The following is a 13908-nucleotide window of genomic DNA, read 5'->3' on the forward strand; positions in this document are numbered from 1 at the left end:
AACCAGGTACAAGTTGGGTCTTGCCAAGGATGTTGTACTGACCTAGTGGGCAAGGCAGACTGGAGGGACTGAACGTGCATTCATCTCTCTGTCCGTAGGGAGTACGGTAGACAATACCATCATCTCCCGCTCCTCTTTCTTCTGTTTATCTTGTTGCTCCCTCTTCATCTCTCCCCAAATCGCTGTGCACTTCTGTGGTGGTTGCTCCTTCCCTCACGTCTCAGAGGAGGCCTCCCAAAAGCATCACCGCGCCTTCTGTTGACTTTGGTACGCTACTGGTGAACCTCAGAGCTTCCGCACTCCATTCGACTCATTCAGCAAGCGCGACAACATTCACTCCTTCCGTATCTCACATTCACCGGTGCTGGCGAAATCTATTCGTCGCCTCGACTACCTTTTCATTACTGGTTTAGTGACTGTTGGGGTCAAACATCAACACCCTGCTTGGCCCAACACATCTTGTTTCGAGAGACAATTCTAGAATAATACCCGGCAGAAATCAACTCACGCATCTGGATACTGCATCAATTCGAAGACCTCTCGCCATATCGCTTAGTCCTCATTGCCAATATGGCGGCCACCAACAAAGATGCCGAGAAAGCCGTCAATGTCTCGGATCAGGACGAAAAGAGTCAGCAACAACCACTTGATATCGAGACCAAGACAGCCAAGGATGAGAACCACCATGGATCCCGCAAGTTCTCTCTGGATACGACAGATGCTCTGACTCCTGATCGCGGCACCGAAGACATGTTTAACACGAAAGATAACAACAAATTCGCTTTCGCCCCCGGTCATTTGAGCAAGCTCTTGAACCCAAAAAGTCACAACGCCTTTTATGCTCTCGGGGGCCTTGCTGGTCTAGAGAAGGGTCTGCAAACCAATCGCAAGACCGGCTTGGGTGTTGATGAAGACAAATTGGATCACGCCGTTTCGTTCGAAGAGGTGGCCCTCAAAGGCGTGCCCAAGTACGGAGCAGCTGGAAACACAGTCCCCCAGCCTGACCCAAAAGCGAAGAATGATATCCCCATCCCACCTCCACCAAGCGAGTACACCGGTGGCTTTTCGGATCGTAAGCATGCGTTTCGAGATAACAAGCTACCTGACAAGAAGCAAAAGTCATTTCTACAGATGGTGTGGATCGCCTACAACGACAAGGTGTTGATTTTGTTGTCGATTGCCGCCATTGTCTCTCTTGCGCTTGGCTTATACGAGACTTTTGGACAAAGCCATGCACCGGGCGAAGCTCGAGTCGAGTGGGTTGAGGGTGTTGCCATTATGGTTGCCATTGTTATCGTTGTCATGGTTGGCTCGATCAACGATTGGCGAATGCAGCAAAAGTTCAACACTCTCAACAAAAAGAATGACGATCGCACTGTCAAGGTCATCCGTTCTGGCAAGTCGGTGGAAATATCTGTCTACGACATTGTGGTTGGCGATGTCGTTCATCTCTCAACAGGCGACAGTAAGTGTTTATCGTTGAGACATCTGGTCGATCCCTGGCTAACGCATAGTTCTTTAGTGGTACCAGTTGACGGCATCTTCATTGAAGGTCATGGGGTCAAGTGCGACGAGTCATCGGCTACAGGCGAGTCTGATCTGCTCAAAAAGGTCGGCGCCGACGAAGTCTACGAGGCTCTTGACAAGATGGCAAAAGACAATGTCGATCATCCTGATATCGAGAAAATGGACCCCTTCATCATCTCCGGCAGCAAGATTCAAGAAGGCACTGGTACTTTCTTGGCCACTGCAGTTGGTGTCAATTCTTCATATGGCCGTATCACCATGTCTCTCAGAACCGAGCAAGAAGATACCCCATTGCAGAGAAAGCTCAACATTCTTGCAGATTGGATTGCGAAAGCTGGTTTTGCCGCAGCTTTGCTGTTGTTCATTGTCCTTTTCATCAAGTTCTGCGTTGGACTTCCCACAAATAATGGTACTCCTGAGCAGAAGGGTCAGCAATTCCTAAAGCTCTTCATCGTCTCTGTTACCGTTGTCGTTGTGGCTGTTCCCGAGGGACTGCCTCTAGCTGTTACTTTAGCGCTATCTTTTGCAACATCACGTATGATGAAAGACAATAATTTGGTGAGAGTTCTCAAGGCTTGCGAGACAATGGGCAACGCAACCACCATTTGCTCAGACAAGACGGGAACCCTCACGCAAAACAAGATGTCAGTTGTTGCCACGACCCTAGGTAAGAGTATCAGTTTTGGCGGTACCGATGCTCCTCTTGAGTCCTCAAGAGAAGAGAAGCCCAAGAACAGTACGTCGCCTTCCGACGAAACCCACGTCAACTCGGTTCGCAATGTTTCAGCTGGAGATTTTGCCAAAGACCTGAGCTCCGAGACAAAGCAACTCCTCATTCAAGGCAATGCTGTCAACTCCACTGCGTTCGAGGGAGACCAAGAAGGAGAGCACACTTTCATCGGGTCCAAGACTGAAGTTGCCCTTCTCACTTTCAGCCGGGATCAACTAGGAGCCGGACCTGTCGAAGAGGAGCGATCAAACGCAAACGTGGTTCAAGTTGTCCCCTTCGATTCGGCAGTCAAGTACATGGCTACTGTTGTCAAACTCTCGAACGGTAAATACAGGGCTTACGTCAAGGGAGCCTCTGAGATTCTCCTCGGAAAATGCACCAAGGTGTTGGACAACCCAAGTGGTTCCGAGCTCAACGTGGTCGACTTGACTTCGGAGGACAAGGATATGTTCGCGCAAACAATTGACTCGTACGCTGGCCAAACCCTTCGCACAATTGGCTCTTCCTTCCGAGACTTCGACTCCTGGCCACCAAAGGAAGCCGTCTCCGAGGAGGACTCGAGGAGTGCAGATTTTGACAAGATTCACCAAGACATGACCCTCATTGCGATTTACGGTATCAAAGATCCCTTGAGACCTTCCGTCATCGATGCTATCAAGGACTGCAATCGCGCCGGTGTAGTGGTCCGCATGGTCACTGGAGACAACATCTTGACGGCAAGAGCAATCGCCAATGAATGTGGCATCTATCACCCCGAAGATGGTGGCATTGCCATGGAAGGTCCGACTTTCCGCAGGAAGACTGAGGAAGAGCTCAAGGACATTGTTCCCAAACTACAAGTTCTTGCGCGTTCCAGTCCAGAAGACAAGAGAATTCTTGTCCGAACTCTCAAAGATCTTGGTGAGACGGTTGCTGTGACTGGAGATGGCACGAATGACGCACCCGCGCTGAAGCTCTCAGATATTGGTTTTTCCATGGGCATTGCTGGCACCGAAGTTGCGAAAGAAGCATCTGGTATCATTCTGATGGATGACAACTTTGCTTCAATCGTCAAGGCCCTGATGTGGGGAAGAGCTGTGAATGACTCTGTAAAGAAGTTCTTGCAGGTAAGTTGCATGAGTGAAGTGATTAGACGGAATCCGCTAATAAGTCAAAGTTCCAACTGACCGTGAACGTTACCGCTGTTGTTTTGACATTTGTCTCTGCAGTCGCCAGCCCTACACAGGAGTCGGTTCTCAACGCCGTCCAACTGCTCTGGGTCAACTTGATCATGGACACATTTGCCGCGCTCGCGCTTGCCACGGACCCGCCGACTCGCAGTGTCCTGGACCGCAAGCCTGACCGAAAGTCTGCGTCACTTATCACGCTGAGGATGGCCAAGATGATTATGGGACAAGCAATTTTGCAGCTCGTGATCACCTTTGTCTTGAACTTTGCTGGACGCAGCCTTTTGGGCTATGGCACATCCGAAGATGATACCAAGAGTCTGAATACCCTCGTTTTCAACACATTTGTTTGGTTGCAGATTTTCAACGAACTGAAGTACGTAATTTATGGTGAAAAACTTATGAATGATCAGCTAACTCTCTACTAGCAATCGCCGCCTAGATAACAGGTTCAACATTTTCGAAAACATCACCAAGAACTACTTCTTCATCGGAATCAACCTGATCATGATTGGTGGTCAGGTTCTCATCATTTTCAAGGGAGGTGAGGCATTCCAGATCCATGCTCTAAATGGCAAAGAATGGGGTCTCTCTATCGGCCTCGGCGCCATCTCTCTTCCTTGGGGAGCTTTCATCCGTCTCATTCCCGACGCGTGGGTGGCTTCATGTCTGCCATGGTTCATCCGCAAGAAGTGGGCGCCTGATACGATTTCGGAGAAGCGTCTCGAGGAGCATCGCAAGTTTACTGGCGGTCTCGAACCTCCTCTGCGGACACACACTGGACTCAGAGGCCGCAGAGCGCAGGAGCACATGCCGTTCCGCCAGCGGATGCACAATGTGAAGGTCCATGCCAAGGCGAAGATTGGCGGCCATGATCACAGCGTTTCGCTTATCAAGGAGGGTTAAGAATCAAGAATTTAGCAACAGCAGGCTCGTAATCATGTAATAGTAGTAATTAGTAACAACAACTCTTTTGATCGAGCTTCCGCGACTGGTCGTTTATCACTGCCAAACGTGTTTGGACGACCTATCTCAAATTTGTGTCGTATCAACTTAACAGTACCATAAAAACAGTTAAGGGGCAAACAAAATGAGCGTCAAATTTGTCGCACCGGAACGTCATATGAGTGCTCAAGGTAGATGTACAACAAAGCCGCAACTTGCAAGTGAATGGCAGTGTGGAAGGAGACCTGTGGCGTTTGGCGAATGTGGCTGGTGTTGACAGCTGCGACATTCGATCCTTAGTCATCCAGCCTTTGATGGTTAAAGGGAAGGTGGATCGCAGAGCCAATCAGAGCCCATGTATTTCGGCAAAGCTAAGTGCTTCCCGGAACATCGCGAATTTCGTCAAGACTCCCAACACCATCCGATTCAACCCACCCTCCCCCCGAACGATCCATCGCCTCGCCGACCGCAACGAAGCACCACTTGTCACTACACGAGACGTGCGAACTTGACAGACGATAATTCACAATGGTATGTGCAAGGTCCTGCGGGCACCTGTCGCGCTACCGCAATTGGCTAATCGCTCACTTTTCTGTTTCTCTCTAGGCCGCCGCTCGCCCCTTCTACACGCAAGTCTTTCCCTCTCTCTGCTTCCTGCAGCTTTCACCGACGACCGAGACCGAATATACTCAGCTTGAATGCTTGCGCGAATTGGATCTGGGACCTAAATGAGTAGACGAAGGGACGTATGTGCTAACTAGTGGTGGTACAGCGCTATCTTCAAGAACAACTTCTCCATGCTTGGCTTTGTCTTTGCGACGGGCTTCGCTTTCGAAATGTGAGATCACTCCCCTGCGATAATCCGTCTTGCTGGTGCCTTGGGCGAGGCCTCGGGGAGAGAAGAGGCCGATGGGTCCGGAGGTATCGGGGTAGTTGAGAGGGAATTACATGTGGGCTGACATTTGCGCTCTAGGGGCTTCAACGGCGCGATGAACAAGTACTGGGACTACCTTAACCGCGGCGTAAGTACTTCAATGGGCACAATTTAGGTGCAGGGTCACTATATGGTAGGCTGGGACTGTTCGCTGACAAGAGATTGAAACATGTAGCGCCAATGGAAGGACATCCGCCACAAGTACGTTGAGGCTGCCGATGACGACGAGGAATAGACGACGAAATCTACGACTGTACTGGGAGACCGAAATAGAGTGAACGAGGGGCCTTTTTTCCCTCTTTTCACAGCTTTGGCTTGGTGGAGGAGGGGGAAGTCCCTAGGTGGGCGTGTATTTTGTACCGATAGACGGAAGGGCGTGTAGAACATCAAGCTACCTTTCTGCATATTACTTGCATTCGAGGCTCTCCTTTTTGCTTTTTGTGAGGGATGACGTGAGGAGGATCTAGGAGGGTTAAGCGGATTGCAGGCTATTAATCCTGGCAGGTGTTGAGGTTTGATTGGGATGAGCTCTCCTGAGAGGTTCTGTATTGCAGCTGAGGTTCAGGGTGGTTTATGTAGCTACGAAGCTGCTTTTCCGGTAGGAGGTTCATCCAGCGTGTGAAGATATCACGGTCCACGGATCACGTATAGGTACTGCAAGGGAGAACTTACATACAGAACCATACTTTAAGCAATCATATGGGCAATTCTACATGTCTCGTGCTCCTGTACACTCCATTGGGTACCTTGGGCGTTCACTTGAGCTAAACACGTCTAGATGGATGTTTCACTTGTTTTTTGTATTCATTATGATCTACAGAGACTGCTCACTTCCTTCACGGGCCGAGCTTTCTCCCGGAAAGGTACATCTTGCCATTCAAGGAAGGGCAATGCACTCAATCTCAACGTCAACGTTCTTGGGCAGAGTCTTGACGGCGACGCAGCTGCGGGCGGGCTTGTGGGTAAACCACTTCTCGTACTCGCCGTTCATCTCCTGTTCGTGATTGTCAGGGGCGGATCAAGATGGATAAACCAAGAGAAACAGCACAGAAAAAATTTAAAGGGCAGGGGAAAATGGGGGAAGGGTAGGAGTGGTGGAGGGAACTTACGGCAAAGTCGCCCATGTCAGCGAGGAAGATGTTGACCTTGACGACCTTCTCAATGGAGGAGCCGGCCTCAACGAGGACGGCCTTGAGGTTGGAGATGCACTGCTTGGTCTTGTCGGCGATGGAGCCCTCGACGAAGGTGCCCTCGGGGGTGAGGGGGATCTGGCCGGAGCAGTAGATGGCGGTGGGGGTCTTGATGGCCTGGGACTGTTGGGGGTTGATGATGGTTAGATTAGACTTTTTCTTCAAAAGAGTCCCATGACGAGAGAGTGTGGTGTTTCCATACGTAGGGGCCAAGAGCTATTCGAGTTGGTTTGTTAGCTAGTGTTACTTGGAGTCACCAGTTTGAGGTGAGTAGGATGAGACTGAGAGAATACTCACCGGCCGGGGCGTTCTTAGTGAAGACGATGGATTGCTCAGACATCTTTGCTGTGTTGACGCTAAAGGGCTGAATATGGAATCTTGTGATGATGCGTGGTGTTGAGCGGACGGCGGCGCGGGATGAAAGTCTTGTGACGGATCTGAGGAGTGAGGACATTGGGAAGGGAAGGGGAAAAGGACGAGAGAACTATCTATCGCGGGGTTATGAGCAATTGGGCAATTGGAGCAAAGCAGAGACGTAGCACTACGGAGTACACAGGTAAAGGTAGGGCGGACTGCGGCGAATTGAGGGTCTACATATAAAGTTGGAGCTTCACGATTGGATGGGCGGGCTTCGGGCGGGGTGCCGTTGGTGGCATGTGTGGTGCGGCACGCCCTCCGTTCTTCGGCGCTGGGCCCGGTGCGCGGATGGAGGGGTGGGTTCGTCGGCGTGCGTCGGCGCGGCCAGTTGCAGGTTGTGGCTTTCCAGCGCCCTGGATTGACAAGTTGACATGGCATTGCATGATTGCCTGTAAGCTTTTTTGAATACCATGTCTGTGGGATCTTGTTATTGGATATCTATCTGTAGTGTATCCGCCGCTGGCATATTCTTGAAGTTGTATTTCGACTAGGTATCTAACATCTGTACATTCAGATGCCTGGGCCAGAAATTATGGCATTGGCCACTGGCTAGGAAAGATTTCGAAGATTTTGAATAGTTCCTGTCATACAAGACGATACTTGTTCCTGGGGAGCAGCTTGTTCTGCCTACGCGTACAATGTATCTCTTAAAGTGATTTTGTGTCGGAGATTCAGAGGCTCCACGAAGCATCATGGGATACTTATCTTATCGCGGCGGAAGGTGGGAAGAGGTGAGATGAGGTGAGGTGGGCTGGAGCTGCCCTTGCTCTCTACCGATTCTAAGGAGTCCACTTGTACTCCGTAGTCTCCCCAAGCCGCCCTTGGAACACTACTCCGAAATTGTTAGCGCAGCTCCATCCAATGGAATGAATTGAATGCCCAGTAAGAAACCAGAATGAGTGCGTGAATGCCTAGATGATTTTATTGATAGCTCTGTCACTTTGGCCAAGTGTCCAGTCCTCTTGGTGATCCCTGGAGACAGAGATCAATCCCTGCCCCAAAGATTATCCCGTCCCCTAAGGTACCTTAGCCTCTGAGACTACGGATACTACCTACGGATAGGGCCATCTGGTCTTCGGGAAGGTTCAGTATCAGTCTGCAATCTGCACGTCGTCAGGGGGTCTCCCAAGTTTTTCCGCTCAAGTTCCCGGGGAAGACGATTAATCTTCCTTGTCCCTTTTTCTGCCGTCTCTCAATCTTCTTCTCCATTATCGTGAGAAGTCAATTCGGGCCCTCTCTTTTTCTCTCCCCTAGGCAACTTTTTCGCCTTCTTCTTCTTCAAGTCATTCCTTAACGCGTCACCTTTTTATATTGCGTTCCCTTCCTTCTCTTCAACTTTTGACCAAACGTGACGTGAGGGCTGACGCGCTCCACTTTTCCTCATAGCGTGTAAGTTAGCTACAAGCCCCTGAGCTCGCTCCCTTACAGCTCCAAAGTACCGTACCTAGTGCGATACGTACCACTCATCGATTGGATCCAATCCAATCCCCTAGGGTCCCTCCAGTTGGAGCTATCTGTCCTTCTTCTGTGGTGAACCTGCCTGCCCCCCGAGGGATCAAATATTCCCAGCTCGCAAACATCTGGAACCCAAAACTTTTCAGCCTCAAGGCTTGGACTGACAAACCTTTTCCATCGCCGAGCAGCTCCTTCATCGAATCCCCCACGTCCACACCCCCCATCATGGCGTCGACGACTGCCACCCCGCAGGGCAGCGTTCGCCAGCGCAACAATGCGAAGCGGCCTCCCACGCCCGCTGCCGGTGCAGCTGACGCCGTCGTCGAGTCGTTGAACAAGGCCGGTGCGAAGACCAAGCGCTCCGTCTCCCAGCCCGAGTACGGCGTCGGACTTCTCATCACCACCATTCTCGCCTTCGTCACACGTTTCTGGGGCATTAGCCATCCCAATGAGGTCGTCTTTGACGAAGTTCACTTTGGCAAGGTACGTCGGATACTCATCTCCCAATGGAGGAAAGAAGAAAAGAGAAGAGAGGAAAACCCAATGCAGAATTAGAATCACCAGAACACATGATAGCTAACGAAGACTTCCCTCTACCACAGTTTGCCTCTTACTACCTCGAGAGAACCTACTTCTTCGATGTCCACCCTCCGTTCGGAAAGCTCCTCTTTGCCTTTATGGGATGGCTCGTTGGCTATGACGGACACTTCCACTTCGAGAATATTGGCGACTCTTACATCTCCAACAAGGTGCCCTATGTCGCCTTCCGAGCTCTGCCCGCCATTCTCGGCGCATTGACCGTCTCTGTCACCTACCTCATCATGTGGGAGTCTGGCTACAGCTTGCCCGCCTGCCTTTTGGCCGCCGGTCTTGTCTTGCTCGACAACGCTCACATTGGACAGACGCGTCTGATTCTTCTCGATGCTACCCTCGTCTTCGCCATGGCCTGCAGCCTGTTGTGCTATATCAAGTTCTACAAGCTGCGCCACGAGCCCTTCTCGCGCAAGTGGTGGAAGTGGCTGATCCTCACCGGATTCGCCCTGTCTGCCGATATCTCGACAAAGTACGTTGGACTCTTCGCCTTCGTCACCATTGGCTCCGCTGTGATTATCGATCTCTGGGGCCTGTTGGACATCAAGAGACCCGGCGGTGCCTTGAGTCTTCCCGACTTTGGCAAGCACTTTGCTGCTCGCGCCTTTGGCCTGATCATCATGCCCTTCCTCTTCTACCTCTTCTGGTTCCAGGTCCACTTCGCCGTCCTGACCCGATCCGGTCCTGGCGACGACTTCATGACTCCTGAGTTCCAGGAGACGCTGAGCGACAATGTCATGTTGGCCAACTCCTTGACCGTGGAGTACTACGACACCATCAGCATCCGCCACAAGGAGACCAAGACCTATCTGCACAGCCACGACGACCACTACCCTCTGCGCTACGATGACGGCCGTGTTTCCAGTCAGGGCCAGCAGGTTACCGGCTACCCTTACAACGACACCAACAACTACTGGCAGATCATCCCCTTGGTTGACGACCAGAAGACAGGCAAGGCCGTCAAGAACAACGATGTTGTGCGCCTCAGGCACTTGGGTACCGATACCATGCTGCTGTCCCACGACGTCGCCTCGCCCTACTACCCTACGAACCAGGAGTTCACTACGGTGCCTTTGGCTGATGCGTACGGCGACCGTCTCAACGACACCCTCTTTGAGATCCGCGTCGAGAACGGCAAGCCTGGTCAGGAGTTCAAGAGTATCTCGAGTCACTTCAAGTTCATCCACAACCCCAGCAAGGTTGCCATGTGGACGCACACCACTCCTCTGCCCGAATGGGGCCACAAGCAGCAGGAAATCAACGGCAACAAGCAGTTGGCGCCGAGCTCCAATATCTGGTTTGTTGAGGACCTTCCCGCGATCCCCCTCGACTCTAAGAGACGCGAGAAGCCGGAGAAGGAGGTTAAGACCCTGCCCTTCTTCCGCAAGTGGTTCGAGCTTCAGCGCTCCATGTTCTGGCACAACAACCAGTTGACCAGCAGCCACCCGTACGCCAGCCACCCCTACCAGTGGCCCTTCCTGCTCCGCGGTGTCAGCTTCTGGACTCAGAACGACACCCGCCAGCAGATCTACTTCCTTGGTAACCCCATCGGCTGGTGGCTCGCCAGCAGTCTTTTGGCAGTCTTTGCCGGTATCATCGGCGCGGACCAGGTGTCACTTAGACGAGGCATTGACGCTCTTGACCACCGTAAGTACCGTGCGTATCATTTTTTGTCTAGGACACCGTCGCTAATCATCAGCAGGTACCCGTTCGCGTCTGTACAACTCAACCGGCTTCTTCTTCCTTGCCTGGGCTACTCACTACTTCCCCTTCTATCTGATGGGCCGTCAACTCTTCCTTCACCACTACCTGCCGGCGCATTTGGCTTCCTGCTTGGTTGCTGGTGCTTTATTGGAGTTCATCTTCACCGCCGAGCCCGCTCCCGAGGAGGGCTACGAAGTCATCAAGGGCAACAAGAAGGCCGAGGGACCTAAGAGACACATTTCGGCCCGCGAGCGATTCGCTGGTCAGAGTCTCGCTGGCGCCTGGATCGCTTGTGGCGTCATCCTTCTCATTGCCCTCGCCGGCTGGTACTTCTTCCTGCCCTTGACGTACGGATACCCTGGCCTCACGGTTGAGGAGGTTGTCCGTCGCAAGTGGCTCGGATACGACCTGCACTTTGCCAAATAAATGGCAAGCCGTTCACATCAAGACCCAACGCGGGGATTGATGATACAGATACCTTTTTAGAAGATGTTGCCCCAGAAGTCAGACGGGCTCTCACATCCAACGACCCAGAGTGAACAGGTCAAGGGAACACAGTGACCATAGAGTCCAGCAGAGGATTAAAATGGGGATGATTGGGGACGTCGAGTGTATTAGTAGTTTTCTTGAGTCCAAAGATATACTCCAGAGGACCTTTCTTCATGTGAAGCTGTGATGTTCCTGAGGTACAGATACCTATTGATGGCATTTCTATGCATAATCAGAGCGAAGCATCATTCAAGTCATGCTATGCCTTGGTCAATGTTCCCTCATGCTTGAGGTCGTGTCGGTCATCGTCCTTTGCAGGGGTGAGCTGTGTCGCAGCGACCAATCGCGTGGCTCCCCGTCTTCTCCAGGCTTCCAAAACGGACCCTGTCAGCCCTGCCGGGGCCCAATGACACCGGGCAAAACCAACTGCAGTAATTAGTGACAGTACATAGTGACGGGACCCTTAGCTGATCCCTGCGGAAAAGCTACTTCGTATTACTGAGCACCTAGAGGTCCCCGCGGCCTCCAGGTGTTGCCTTACGTATTATCTTACGGATGATAATACAAGACTCTCGCTCGCCCGTCTTGGCCAGTGCAGGAAGGAGGGAGATCGGCTTCCTACATCCGGAGGATTCCCTTTTTCTCTTTCTCTTATATCGTTGAAGCTGGTTCAATGGCGTCCACGATACATCTCGCATTTTCGGTCTTTGCTCACTGACTTTATCGTGTACATCCTCTCGTCCTTCGGCCTCGTCTCCCGACGCCGATTCGCCCTCCGCTCGAACCACGACCCGAACCAACGACCACCGACGGTTAAGCTCGAGCGCAACGCCGCCGCCGAGCTCACCCCGAAAGAAAGAAAAAGCCATGGGCCTCCTCAACGGCATCCGCCTGAGCGCCCGCCGCCTTTTCCGCTCCCGCCCCTTCCGCAACCTCGCCCTCATCGTAACCCTCTACGTCCTCCTCGACGCCCTCCGCTACCAGCGCCGCGTCACCTCGGCCCCGCGCCACGACCCCTCCCGCCCGCGGCGCGCGGAGCGCATCTACATTGCAGGAATGCACTACAACGACGCCTCCGTGATCCGGACACACTGGAATAAGGCTGTGCTAGACCTCGTCGAGGCGCTTGGGCGCGAGAATGTCTATGTGTCGGTGTACGAGAGCGGGAGCTGGGACGATACCAAGGCGGCGCTGAGGGAGCTGGACGGGGTGTTGGAGAAGAGGGGGGTCAGGAGGAATGTGGTGCTTGACGAGAGGACGCATGCGCAGGAGGTGGAGGATGTTCCTGCGGAGGGGGAGGAGAGGGAAGGGTGGATTACGACGCCGAGGGGGAAGAGGGAGATGAGGAGGATACCGTTTCTTGCGAGGTTGAGGAATTTGACGTTGCGGGATTTGTGGAAGTTGGGGGAGGAGGGGGAGATGTTTGATACGGTGCTCTTTTTGAATGACGTTGTGTTTACGGTAAGACTTGCGTCTCTCTTTCTTTTTGAACATGGGCAGCGAGCGGTAGCACTGCGCATGTGAATCGCCTCAAAGGCAAGAGCGGGGGAGCTGACATGGAAAACTCTAGACCGAAGACGTCCTCGCGCTGCTCGACACCAACGGCGGCATCTACGCCGCAGCCTGCTCCCTCGACTTCGCCCACCCGCCCTCCTACTACGACACCTTTGCGCTGCGCGACTCGGCGGGTCAAGCGACGCTGATGCAGCGGTGGCCGTACTTCCGCTCCGAGGCGAGCCGCGCCGCCATGATGGCCTACTCGGACGCCGTGCCCGTGCGGAGCTGCTGGAACGGGATCGTGGCGATGCCGGCGGCGCCGTTTTTGGCGAATCGGCGGGGCGCGGCTGGGGGTATCGAGAGGCTTGCGTTCCGCGGGGTGGACGATTCGTTGGCTGAGGAGGCGCATCTCGAGGCGAGCGAGTGTTGTCTCGTTCATGTGGACAATCCTTTGTCGGAGCAGCTGGGGGTGTTTGTGAATCCGAGGGTGAGGGTCGGGTATTCGCCTGCTGCGTACGAGGCTGTGAATCCGGGTGGTGGCAGGGGTTGTTGGCTTTCTGTGTGGAGGATTGTGGTTGGGGTTTGGGAGGGACGGGTGAGGCGGGTGTTGACGAGCGAGAGGGTCAAGGAGTGGGTTGTGAGGAAGAGGTTGAAGGAGTGGGAGGCTCGCGGTGGTGGTGATCAAAAGATGAGGAGCGAGAAGGGGGTTGATTGTTTGATAAATGAGGGGCAGGTGCTTGTGTATAATGGATGGGCTCACGTATGAAGTAAAGGATGGAGAGGATGGTGAGAAAGATGGAGAAGGAGAAAAAGATACCCGTTGGATGTGTTATTTTGTATGGATGTATCATATCTTGTGACGTACAAGAATCAGTTACGCTCATGTCCCCTCCTGTTGGTTTTCTGGTCCGACTATTTTACACATATCAAATGAAGTGTTCTCAAAGACTGATTAAAGAAAAAGAGTTCACCACCGGTGTGGCTACATCTCTTGGTGCTCATGCTGGGATTCGAACTCGGATACTCTCGCTAAGCCTGTCGTCGAGTAGGCTGCTTGGCGTATAAATTGACTGTCGACCTTTAACCATTTCCACCACCCAGCCAGTTTGTCCTGACCTCCCGACCTAGAGAGGCGCCTGCTGTTGCTGGTGACGGGATTGGGATTGAGGCGGGGTATATACCTTTGGTCCTGTTGTATATTCAGAGTATTCCTATTTCCATTCTAAGATAGGGTAAGTAGGTATTATCGCCAAACCAACAAAT

General features: G+C 52.6%; 5 protein-coding genes across 5 annotated transcripts; 4 read left to right on the forward strand and 1 right to left on the reverse strand.

Moving 5' to 3' along the window:
• Positions 1-570: 570 nt before the first annotated feature.
• On the forward strand, positions 571-4329 carry CABS01_04113 (calcium-translocating P-type ATPase; the record flags this gene model as incomplete). The annotated part of the gene is made up of 4 exons (XM_060537484.1): positions 571-1465; positions 1523-3363; positions 3414-3799; positions 3852-4329. 4 exons carry the CDS (start codon positions 571-573, stop codon positions 4327-4329), a joined length of 3600 nt encoding a protein of 1199 aa, XP_060390329.1.
• An 836-nt stretch (positions 4330-5165) lies between these two features.
• Positions 5166-5537, forward strand: CABS01_04114 (ubiquinol-cytochrome C reductase; the record flags this gene model as incomplete). The annotated part of the gene is made up of 3 exons (XM_060537485.1): positions 5166-5206; positions 5342-5390; positions 5478-5537. 3 exons carry the CDS (start codon positions 5166-5168, stop codon positions 5535-5537), a joined length of 150 nt encoding a protein of 49 aa, XP_060390330.1.
• Positions 5538-6179: 642 nt separating this feature from the next.
• CABS01_04115 (endoribonuclease L-PSP) lies at positions 6180-6946 on the reverse strand (the record flags this gene model as incomplete). The annotated part of the gene is made up of 4 exons (XM_060537486.1): positions 6180-6296; positions 6412-6651; positions 6695-6708; positions 6790-6946. The coding sequence occupies 4 exons, from the start codon at positions 6944-6946 to the stop codon at positions 6180-6182; spliced, it is 528 nt and encodes a 175-aa protein (XP_060390331.1).
• Positions 6947-8589: 1643 nt separating this feature from the next.
• On the forward strand, positions 8590-11085 carry CABS01_04116 (dolichyl-phosphate-mannose-protein mannosyltransferase; the record flags this gene model as incomplete). Its single annotated transcript, XM_060537487.1, has 3 exons — positions 8590-8847; positions 8967-10602; positions 10658-11085. The coding sequence occupies 3 exons, from the start codon at positions 8590-8592 to the stop codon at positions 11083-11085; spliced, it is 2322 nt and encodes a 773-aa protein (XP_060390332.1).
• A 930-nt stretch (positions 11086-12015) lies between these two features.
• Positions 12016-13411, forward strand: CABS01_04117 (uncharacterized protein; the record flags this gene model as incomplete). Its single annotated transcript, XM_060537488.1, has 2 exons — positions 12016-12609; positions 12719-13411. The coding sequence occupies 2 exons, from the start codon at positions 12016-12018 to the stop codon at positions 13409-13411; spliced, it is 1287 nt and encodes a 428-aa protein (XP_060390333.1).
• Between the last annotated feature and the right edge of the window lie 497 nt (positions 13412-13908).

Source organism: Colletotrichum abscissum (assembly GCF_030869225.1).
Source record: "Colletotrichum abscissum strain IMI 504890 chromosome Unknown Scaffold_8.1, whole genome shotgun sequence".
Classification (NCBI taxonomy): Eukaryota; Fungi; Ascomycota; class Sordariomycetes; order Glomerellales; family Glomerellaceae; genus Colletotrichum; species Colletotrichum abscissum.